At 43.6% G+C, this 10,526-nt stretch overlaps 2 protein-coding genes across 2 annotated transcripts; both read right to left on the bottom strand.

Moving 5' to 3' along the window:
• Window positions 1–7,026: 7,026 nt before the first annotated feature.
• On the bottom strand, window positions 7,027–8,097 carry LOC308081904 (protein NDRG3-like; the record flags this gene model as incomplete). Its single annotated transcript, XM_080423520.1, has 1 exon — window positions 7,027–8,097. One exon carries the CDS (start codon window positions 8,095–8,097, stop codon window positions 7,027–7,029), a length of 1,071 nt encoding a protein of 356 aa, XP_080279646.1.
• Window positions 8,098–9,035: 938 nt separating this feature from the next.
• Window positions 9,036–10,062, bottom strand: LOC308082166 (putative cytosolic iron-sulfur protein assembly protein ciao1-A; the record flags this gene model as incomplete). Its single annotated transcript, XM_080423830.1, has 1 exon — window positions 9,036–10,062. The coding sequence occupies one exon, from the start codon at window positions 10,060–10,062 to the stop codon at window positions 9,067–9,069; it is 996 nt and encodes a 331-aa protein (XP_080279956.1). The 3' UTR covers window positions 9,036–9,066.
• Window positions 10,063–10,526: the final 464 nt, after the last annotated feature.

Here is a 10,526-nt window from a genome sequence, read left to right as displayed (position 1 = left end):
CCTCAAGAAATCTTAATCACATGCTTTCATAAAGATGTGCTTGGTGCCTTGTGTTCTGTAATTAAACATATACTTTAAGAGCATACGTTTGTTGTTTTGATTAGCAATTACTGTTGTGAGTTATTAGAAAATCAAATCCAATGACAAAAACTCTCCTTATTGATCAGTGTAGCCACTGCAGTATTACACCACCAGAGCATGTGACGTACACTTGCCCCACAGCAAATAATGACTTCGTGATCGAAAGCTTCTCCCCTCTTCCTTTTAAGGCAAGCTAGGCCAGGTGACTTCCCATCACTGCTGTGTGTAAAGCTGGAAGCAGCACAGGCACTGTCAAATTCTACAGTCTCCTCCCCCTACTGTAGTGAGGTATGAGGTTTTCAGATTTTTAACCACTTTCAACCTGGTGTCCCTATTTTGGACATTCATGTTAGGTGAAAAATAGTTTATAAAATAGTACTTAAGGGGTTAAACCTTGGTGTTTTTGTAATTGTTTTCATTTTTTTCCCCCAGCTTGGTTGTGACTATGACTCATTCCGTTTTGGGGGAAAAGCAGCCTGTGGCACCCCAAAGTCAAATCCTTTACTGCGTGTCTCCTGGGAGTCCTGACTGTTTGCAATACTGCCCGCTGCAATGCGTGACAGGATATCGTCATCGGTCCTGCATGTTTGTGTGTGTGTGTGTGTGTGTGTGTGTGTGTGTGTGTGTGTGTGTGTGTGTGTGTGTGTGTGTGTGTGTGTGTGTGTGTGTGTGTGTGTGTGTGTGTGTGTGTGTGTGTGTGTGTGTGTGTGTGTTTAGCAAGATAACTTGAGAACGGATGGGCAGATTTTCATGAAACTTGGAGGGTATGATCAGTAGGCTCCCATACAGAGAACTTTTGTCTCAACCATGTCAATGGTCAAGGTCACAATGTCAAGGATGGATGGACGGATTTCCATGACACTTGGTGGGAAGGATCAGTTGGCAGCCCCAAAAAGATCAAAGGTCAAAATCTTGACTGAGAGATGACGTACAAGAGATGCGGGCAGCACTTTTAACCACATGAACCTTTCCGGGCCAACGGCATGTCTTAAATAGGTGAATATTCTGCAAAACTAGGTGAACGTTTGCTGAAAATAACAGATCTACAAGCTTAAATCATCCTGCAATGCGGTGAGTTGTGAGCTTGTAGATCTGCTATCTGAGATTGGCGAAGAGATTGGTGTACAGGGAAAAAGGTATAGTATAGACACCTGGGGACACAGTTCAAGGAAGTATTTAGGGTTTAAGTATTTTTCTTTTTCAGCTCTGTTTCTTTCTCTGTCTCCATCTGTCCCTCTACCCTCCCTTAAGACCTGCTCGGTAGTTCTTCTGTTTACCTCTATCCGTTTTGTGTCTATCATTACACACAATAAAAGTCCAGAGGTAATTTGACTCTCAAAGTTACATAAACACACAGGATTTTGCTGTCTATATTTGTGTCCAGATTGTCCTATTCCAATAGATAACTTAATGCGGAGGTGTGATGAACATTAATGTTCCTAATATATTCAGCATCATGGCAGATGGTGACATGATCATCACACGAATTCTGGAAGGTTAGCAACCAATTATACAGTTATGCTAATTACCTACTTGATTGGTTCACATATTAAGGATGTCAAGAGCCATTAATTCAGCTGAAGAGGCTAATTATTATTTGTGACAAAACTGTTTTCGGTGAGGGTAGGAGGTAACAAAATATGGAAAGGATTTTAGAAAATAAAGTAGATAATAACAATTCCAATCGCCAAACTGTACAATGTCCACTGGACACCACTATGATCTAGCTAGCACAGTGGTTCTCAAAGTGGGGTCCAGGGACCCTCAGGGTTCGTTGAGGGGGTTCCAAATGGACCCTTACAGGTTTGTAACTGTGAAAGTGTACAAATGGAACCAAGACAGTTTCAGTTTCTGTTGTGCAAAATGTATTCGCTGTCCATGGTGCTGAACACAATGGTGTTGTTACTTCTAGGCCAGTGGTTCTCAACCTGTGGGTGGATTTTGGGGGGTCCCCAGATGACAGTGAAGTGACACTTTAAGGACTTTTAAGACCTTTTTAATACCTCAAAAAAAGAAAAAGAAAAGAAAAAGACCATTACTGCATCAAAAGTAATCAACAAACTATAGCCTACTATAAAAACTGGTCAAACATTGGCAAAATTGTCAAATAATATAAGAAAGAGGCAAACATTGTGAAACTAGCCGATCTGCAAGCTCACAACGCCTCGTGTTGCGAGGCATTGTGAGTTTGTAGATCTGCTATTTTCGCAATATATATCTGTGGAATGAGTCAAAATGCCTCAACTCCTACAATTCCAAGTGCTTGTCAGGGTGGGGGGTCCCCAGGTCATATATGATTATTTTTGTGGGTCACAGCCTTAAAGGTTGAGAACCACTGTTCTAGGCCGACTTTACATTGTGGTCACTGGCCAGGTTTCCCAAGCAATACCAATAAGGACATTTTCCAGTTAAAAATGCCACTGTTATGATTACCAATAACCGTTTTGCGCCAACTTCACTTAAAAAACAAACCTAATGTAAAGTCTAAGTTGATGAAAGTGTAGGCTATAGGTGTCAAATGACTTATGGACAACAGCAATGGCCGTAAGCGGTGCCTTTTAAGAAGCTTAAGGATTTTCAAGACAAGAGCAACCCTATGCCTATCTAGCCTACTCAAGAAAATGGAAGCCCTCAATCAATAATTATCGATTTCATTACACTAAAAGAGGGTCCTGTCAGCACACGCGGTGATGCAATCGATATCAAGCAGACAAGCACGAAGCACCTGAAAAAATATATACTACAGCGCCACCTGGCTGTGGAAAACCCGCTGTGCAGGAAAAAATAATTAGCGTTTACTAACGGTCATATCTAATAACACTAAGGCAAATGTAATTTTGTTCTAGCATCCCACAAGCACGCACACATTATGAATCTGAGGCCTCTGATGCCATCACATCCAGCCAACATTTAAGTCCGCACAAGGTCAACAAACACGAACAGCCTTCATCTATGTCCCTGTGTAGGCTAGCTCTGGTCCATAGTAGCGTTAGAAGGAGTTCTCCTAACGCTATGTTACTTTCGATCCGTTGCCCGCACACCCCCGGTAGCGCAGGGCCGCAGCCTTTTACTAAAGCCTCTCGTCTTTAGTAAAAATTTAAAATACACTTTCGCTACTCACAAAAACAAAGACGGTTTTAAAATGTTGAAAGCCTACTTTCCTCAGTGGGAACACTCGGAGACCCCCACCTCATGTCTAAAATACACTTTTTGACCAAAATGTAAAATAATCCACTGGATGGAAAAATGTTTTAGTTACTCCACTGCGCCATCTACAGATCCAATCAATGGATTTTTTTAATTAACAAGATCTGTAGAGGGCGCAGGGAAGTAACTAATTTATTTTCCCCATCCGGTGGATTATTTTACATTTTGGTCAAAAAGTGTATTTTAGACGTGAGGTGGGGGGCTCCAAGTGTTCCCACTAAGGTAAGTAGACTTTCAACCTCTTAAAACAGTCTTTGTTTTGGTGAGTAGAAAAAGTGTATTTTTATTTTTTACTACAGACGAGAGGCTGCGTAGCCTGTGCGGTTAACGGATCGAAAGTAACATAGCGTTAAGGAGAACTCCTTCCAACGCTATGGCAGAGCTATATAGTAGCCTAGGCTATAATTCAATAAATCATATTTTAAGAATTACTGCATACATTGACTGGTCGACACACGAAGGGGTATAATAAGGCTTATTAAATAAGCTACACACAATGAATGTTGTATGAAGGAGACATGCAGTTCCCAGCTTAAATTCAAAGGGGTTTCGAACTATTATGGACATCACACAGCGACCCGAAATTAATCTAGCTGTATATCACGTTAATCAAATCCGGAATAGACACCGGATCTGCAGATGTCCTCTTTCAGAGTGAAAACCTACCGTCTGCAGCAGGCTCAATGTTGGATGTCTGGATTTCCACTGGTGTCTTGGTTCGTGAAAAATAACGAATTAGACCTTTTCTTCAACTCGGTGCAGTTCTGTAAGGTTCACCCTGTTTGCGTGATGATGGGTCCCATCTGGCTTATTATAGCTTCTTATCAACAACCCCCAGAGCTCGTGTCGTACGGGAGGGGGTGGGAACAGTGTTGCCATGTCTGCTTATTATAAGTGACGTTGGGCTTGTTTGTCTGTAATGTTGCTCGTAAATTATTGGTATCTGTTGCGTTTTTTTGGTCTTGTTTTCTAAATGTTGTTTAAACCAGTGGTTCTCAAATATTTTCATGTGAAGGTCCTTCCAAATTAATATGTATTTGTCCACGGACCCCCCCCCCCCCCATCTATAAATATGTTGTGCCCTGGCCCCTGCCCCTGTTGTTAAAATGTTTTTTTCAAGATTCTTTAGAAAATAGCAGATCTTCAAGCTCACAACGTTGTGAGCTTGTATGGCCAATGCACCTGGGTTTAAAGTGCTCATGTGGCCTGTAGTCGCTTCTTTTGGGCTTGTTGTCATTGACCCGATTGCTTATTTCTCACTCAAAACCTGGCAACACTGGTTGGGAGCTGTCCTCTTTCCTGGTGCTGAAAGAGTGAATAGAGTCTAGATCCCATAGCAGGAAGGGACGATCCCATAGCAGCTCTCCTCCATAGTTGCCAGGCAACCGCTACTTGACTCAAGCTTAAATACTCTGTAGTAGCCTACGAAGGTGTTGTTTGCCCAAAATAACAGATCTACAAGCTGTAGTTAGTTTTTGGATCTGTTCTTATCGGCCAGCAACACCAAAGTATAGTAGACCAGTGGTTCTCAACCTGTGGGTCGGGACCCCAGGGTCCCCACATGATTTTTGGGGGGTCCCCACTTTTAAGACATTTTAATACCTAAAAAAAAAGGAAAAGAAAAAGACCATTACTGCATCAAAAGTTATCAACAAACTATACTATAACAATAAATGATGACGCAGTCATATTAATACCAGGTTGCTCTCTCCAGCGTCCCCGCACGGAACCAAATGGACCCGTAGTCCTGTACCCTTTCGCTCGCGGAGTAACAAATCGCTGTTGGAGGCGGCGCTGTGTGCGTGTGTGTGTGTGTATGAGGAGTCAAGTCAATAGTTTGTTTGGTGGCGACGACGACCACACAGTTTTTGTTGCTAGACCCAGGGGGTCGGGCCTACATGAGGCTTTGTCGGTCCCCCTCTCCAAACGTTTTCGTCCATACATGGGCATAAAAGAGGTCTGTCTTCTGTCCTCTTTTTGATTGGCCAAGCTTAGCGTGACGTAGTGCTCTGATCTTTCAACCACTAGGGGTCTGGCAGTACCAGGTCTCCTGGTTCCCTTGTTTTTTAATAGTTTGTTTGGTGGCGACGACCACACTTTTTTTTTTTTATAGTTTGTTTGGTGGCGACGACCACACTTTTTTTTGTTCTGGGCTATGATCCCATATGAAAAGGTCGCCTAAAAGTGTTGAGAACGTGTTTACTAGTTGATCAGTCTCTTCCTAGACCAGGCTGCAAGCAACCTGGTAAAAACATTGGCCAAATTGTTAAATAATATAAGATAGCCGATCTACAAGCTCACAGCGCCTTGCAACGCTCTGCTATTTCAGCAATATGTATCTGTGGAACCGAGTCAAACTAAATTGAATAACTCAACTCTTACATTCCAAATGCTTATCAGGGTGGGGGGTCCCCAGTTCAAATATGATAATGTTGGGGGGTCACGGCTAGCCTGGTAAAGCCCCTAGGTCACGGCCTGAAAAGGTTGAGAACCACTGTAGTAGACCATGGTATTACTGTGCTTGACTAACCAGCTAACTGGCCTGACCTGAACTCCATAGAGAATCTATTTTGTGATTGTCAAGAGGAAGATGTGAGACACTAGACTCAATTATACAGATGAGCTTAAGGCTATCAAAGCAAACCTGGGCTTCCATAACACCTCAACAGTGCCACAGGCTGATCACCTCAACGTTCAATGACGTTTCCTCTGGCGATAGGGTTGCCATTGATGAAGCAATTTGTTCAAAAGTAGCCCATACCAAGTATTGAGTGCTTAAATTAATATGCTTTTCAGATGGTTGACATTTCTGTATTATAAATAAATATGTGTTTTGAGTGGTCTTGTGTAATATTCTAATATTTAGAGATATGGATTTTTTATTTCCATGAGCTATAATCGGCTTACGCCATAATCATCAAGATTAAAACAAAAGGTTTGAAATACTTCACTTTATGCGCAATGTAAAAATTTCACTTTTCAAATTATATTACAAAAATTCACAACATATATATTTTTAGAAGCATTAATTAATTAAATAGCCTATTAAACAGTAAAGCAGGTCAACAGTACACCACAAGAATGGGAGAGAGGTCTGGGGATCTTAGTAAATTTGTACGTTCAATTTGAACCAAATACAACTTGACATGCAGCAAAGGTCTGGTACATGCCCTAACCACTCAACTATTGGCACCCCACCCCAGAGATGTGAAAGTGAAATAAAAAAAGACTTCATATTCCAAGTCACAGAGAAGTCAAGTATTCAACAAGCAGAGATTTCCTTTCTATTAAATATGGTATTTTGTACTATTTTTGAAGATTTCTTAAAAGACAGAGCTTACTAAAACTGGTACAAAACCGGACAAAATATTAGGCTTATGTATGAAATATTGACAAAGACTAAAAGACATTTTCTTTTTTTAACTAGTTATTTTAGTTAGTTTCAGTTAGTTAATAATATTATGAATATGTTTTATTATTATTATAAATATTTTCTTGTAAAGCCTCATTTTTATTTTTATATCAAGGTGCATGGGTTGAAAATGGGTGAAGTGGTCCTTTAACTAAAATGTATTTTTTCCAATTTTTTTATACTAACCCTGATGGTCTTCTGGCAGTGTGGCATACAAAGTTTGGCGCCGATCATTGCAGTAGCAGTTTGCGAGATTAACTCCGGACACACACACAGACCCTCTCATAGACGGCTAGCCTCTGTCAGAGCCAATGCCGTAAAAGGAATTAACGAATAACAACGGAAGAAAATAGTGAGTGGCGGACACCATGGGGCTTCTCAACGTCCATGGAAGTGGTGCTGTAGGACGAAGTGGTACATGGGCGAGCCAGACGAGTCATTCCTGCTGACGGAATGTATCCCATGCCCTGAACAAAGTACTTGAAGGCCTCAGTCAGTTTGCCAGGCTGCACAACCTGCGGGAGGCCTCCACAATCACTCATCTTTAGCAAATTGGTTTTGGTCAGATCTAACCTGGAATTGCACTCCACCACAGCCTCCACAGCAGGTGATGTGTCTCCAACCACCAACAGAGTAGGGCAGGTTAGTGTGTTCACTTTATCTGCATTCAGACCTGCAGTTGGACGCTCGATCTCCAGATCCCGACGGTGTTGGTAGGAGACGCAGAATAGTGCCAGATTGTCCTGATTGATGTCCTGGGCAATGTGCAGGCGGTAGGTCTGAGCGAGGTCCCGGTTTTCTGTCAGCTCATCGGTGCTGAAGTGGTGAGCCATCACTATGTCCACCAGGCTACTGGTCCATGCTGACAGCTTAGAAGCGGCCCAGTTAACCCAGCTCTCGGCACAGGGGTCAACATTGATCAGGACAAGGCCTTCCACCAGGGTGGGGTGGTTTAGCGCCAACCGGGTGAGGATATAAGCTCCTGCTCCGACACCGATGCCAATCACACTCTTCACCTTGAGCTTAGTCAACACGGAGGGCAGCGTCTCTGCCAGCTCATCCATAGTAGGATAACGGTAGCCAGTGGCGAGGGGTGGAGCGCCCTCCTGCTGTCCAGGTGCGTCGACATGGACCACAGCAAAGTGCTGCGCGATCTCCTGCATGTCCTTGTAGTTGAACAAGGTGCTGAAGCACGAATTGTGGTTGAGGCCGATGTCATGGTATGTGAGGATGACAGGTCGGTTGCCCTTGGGCACGCCCCTCATGGTCACATGCAGGACCCCATGGGGCGTCTCAATGTCATGCTGGCGATCATCGTCCTGGAAGTTGAGTGAATTCTTGCTTTTCAGCAGGGGCTTGATCTCAGTTAGCTGTATATCCTGCATCTCTTCCATCATCCTGTCTGTTGACTTAAGACTTCCTTGAACATGTAACCTCAAATTAAATGAATTGAAATTGATGACATTTATATAATGCACTCATGTCATTACAATGATATCACTATGATGTCAGCCATGCCCAATTATTGCCAGACCCAAGGGGTCGGCCTACATGAGGCTTTGTCCCTTTTCGTCCATACATGGGCAAAAAAGAGGGTTAGGGTTCGCATGACGTGCCTACATGAGGCTTTGTCCATACATGGGCAAAAAAGAGGGTTAGGGTTCGCATGACGTGTCAGGCTGACACGTCATGCGAAGTCCGGCGTGACGGTAGTGCTCTGATCTTATAAAGTACTAGGAATTTATTCTGGGTCTGGCAGAACCAGGTCTCCTGGTCTTGTTGAGTTACAGGTCAGTCTTGTCCAATTATGGAGGTCCATGATGTCAGACCGGTCTCTATGTACTCTGTTTTGCAACCATAGACACTTGATATCAACAAAACTGGATGCTCACTTGTCGCCAATCACTTATCAGCACCACTCAATCACCCATACTCAATGAGGGGAAAAGACATACACAGGGCAACACACAGGAAAATCTAGGGTCATAACACCTCCCCCCTAAGATCAAACATTTCTCTTTTAAGAATTTTTTATTTCACATATCACAGAACCCAAAGAAAACCAAAACATGCTGAATTCCAACTCTTTCCTCCTACTGTATGTCCCCACTAAACCCTCTCTCCTAGTGTCTCCACTGAGACACCTTCCCTCCTAATGTCTCCACCGAGACCCCATCCGAAACTATGAACTACAGCATGGAATCACAGAATATCCACATCACCGGAAGATTACGTAAACTAAAAGTCTTAAAACTGAGGTTGAGGCAAAAGTTTGGTTGGCAGGTTTTACAGGACTAAAAACAAGCTTGTGCAGCCTTACTCACCAGCATGACGAATAGTTTGTCATGAGAGACCAGATTCAGTGTTTAGCCCTCAGTTTGGTATCTCCAGATTGCGATATCTCCATAGTCACTGCAGGAGGCCAGGATCCCTGCCTCCTTTGGGTGCCAGTTAACACAGTTGACATCTTGGTTATGGGCCTTGGCTGCACAGGCAGCCAGGGAAAACACTGGCCGGTCTGGATCAGTAGGCTCGTCTTCCTGAAACACACGCACTGCATCATCTCCACAGGCAGTTGCCAAGGCACCAGTCAGCTGACACCAAGAGATGTCATACACTGCCCGTGCATGGAACCCAGACAGAGTACAAACACACTTCCAAGGCTTGTCTGTGTTGCCATCCTCCGACTGACACTCCTTCCAGATCTTCACCGTGCGGTCATCACTACAGGAGGCCAATCTCTTTCCACCTTGCTCAAAGGACAAACTCCATACAGTGGATGTGTGTCCTTCCAAGGTGGCTCTGCACTCCCAGTCATCATCCTCTTCCTTATAAATGCAAATGTTGTTGTCGTAGCTGGCTGAAGCCAGGAGCTCCTGAGTAGGGTGCCATTCAACATGCTTGACATCCTGTGTGTGGGAGTTCACAACAGTAACACACTCGTACTCATCCTCCTCATCCACTTCCCAAACCCAGACGCTCTTGTCTCGGCTACATGTGGCCAGCAGATTCCCTGAAGGTGCCCAAGCCACACATTTGACCTCGTTTTCATGTCCTTCCAGCACAGTCAAACACTCAAACTCGTTATGTTTCTTTTTCCAGATACACGTAGTTGCATCGAAGCTGGCAGAGGCTAGATAGGTCCCACAGGGGGACCATGCCACTTTCCTCACAGTGCGCTGGTGTCCATCCTGAAGGACCGTCTTGCATTCCCATGAATCACCTTCTCTTCCCCAGATCCGGACGGCCTTGTCGCCTCCACATGAAGCCAGCAGTGTCCCGCTGGGGTTCCACGCCACGAACCAGCAGCGATAGTCTGGATGTGCAGTGAACCTCTGAACGAGCACCAATGCGTCCTTCATATCTACCACTGACAGCTACAGTAGATACCAAGTTAGCCCTGCAAAAACCTTACAAACGTCTGTTTGTAAAGGTACTAATCTTCAAAAATTCCGGGGGGGAATTATGAAATGCCTAATAATCGTGTTGTCTAACCTTGAGGTGTCGTCATGGCATCAGGCACAAACAAATCAGTCAGCTCCATATATGGGCACAAAAAGGGGAATGCCCATAATATACGGGCATATAGTGTATATCTTTTAATTCGTTTTTAATTGATGTTTCCCCCCAAGAAAGGGTCTTGTTGTTTTTGCCCTGATTTTGTTATTTTTATGCCTTTTGATTTAACCCTGTAGCACTTTGTGATTTCCAAAAATGTAAAGTGCATTATAAATAAAATGTATTATTATTATTACGGGGCCAGAGCTCAGCTCTGGACCTGTTTTAAGATTGGCAGTATTCTGTTTCTGCCACTTTTCGCAGTTCT

The sequence above is a fragment of the Gymnoscopelus braueri genome, assembly GCF_963280865.1.
Source record: "Gymnoscopelus braueri genome assembly, chromosome: 3".
Taxonomy (NCBI): domain Eukaryota; kingdom Metazoa; phylum Chordata; class Actinopteri; order Myctophiformes; family Myctophidae; genus Gymnoscopelus; species Gymnoscopelus braueri.
The sequence above is the reverse complement of the archived record's forward strand: the minus strand, read 5'-3'. Positions and strand labels throughout refer to the sequence as shown.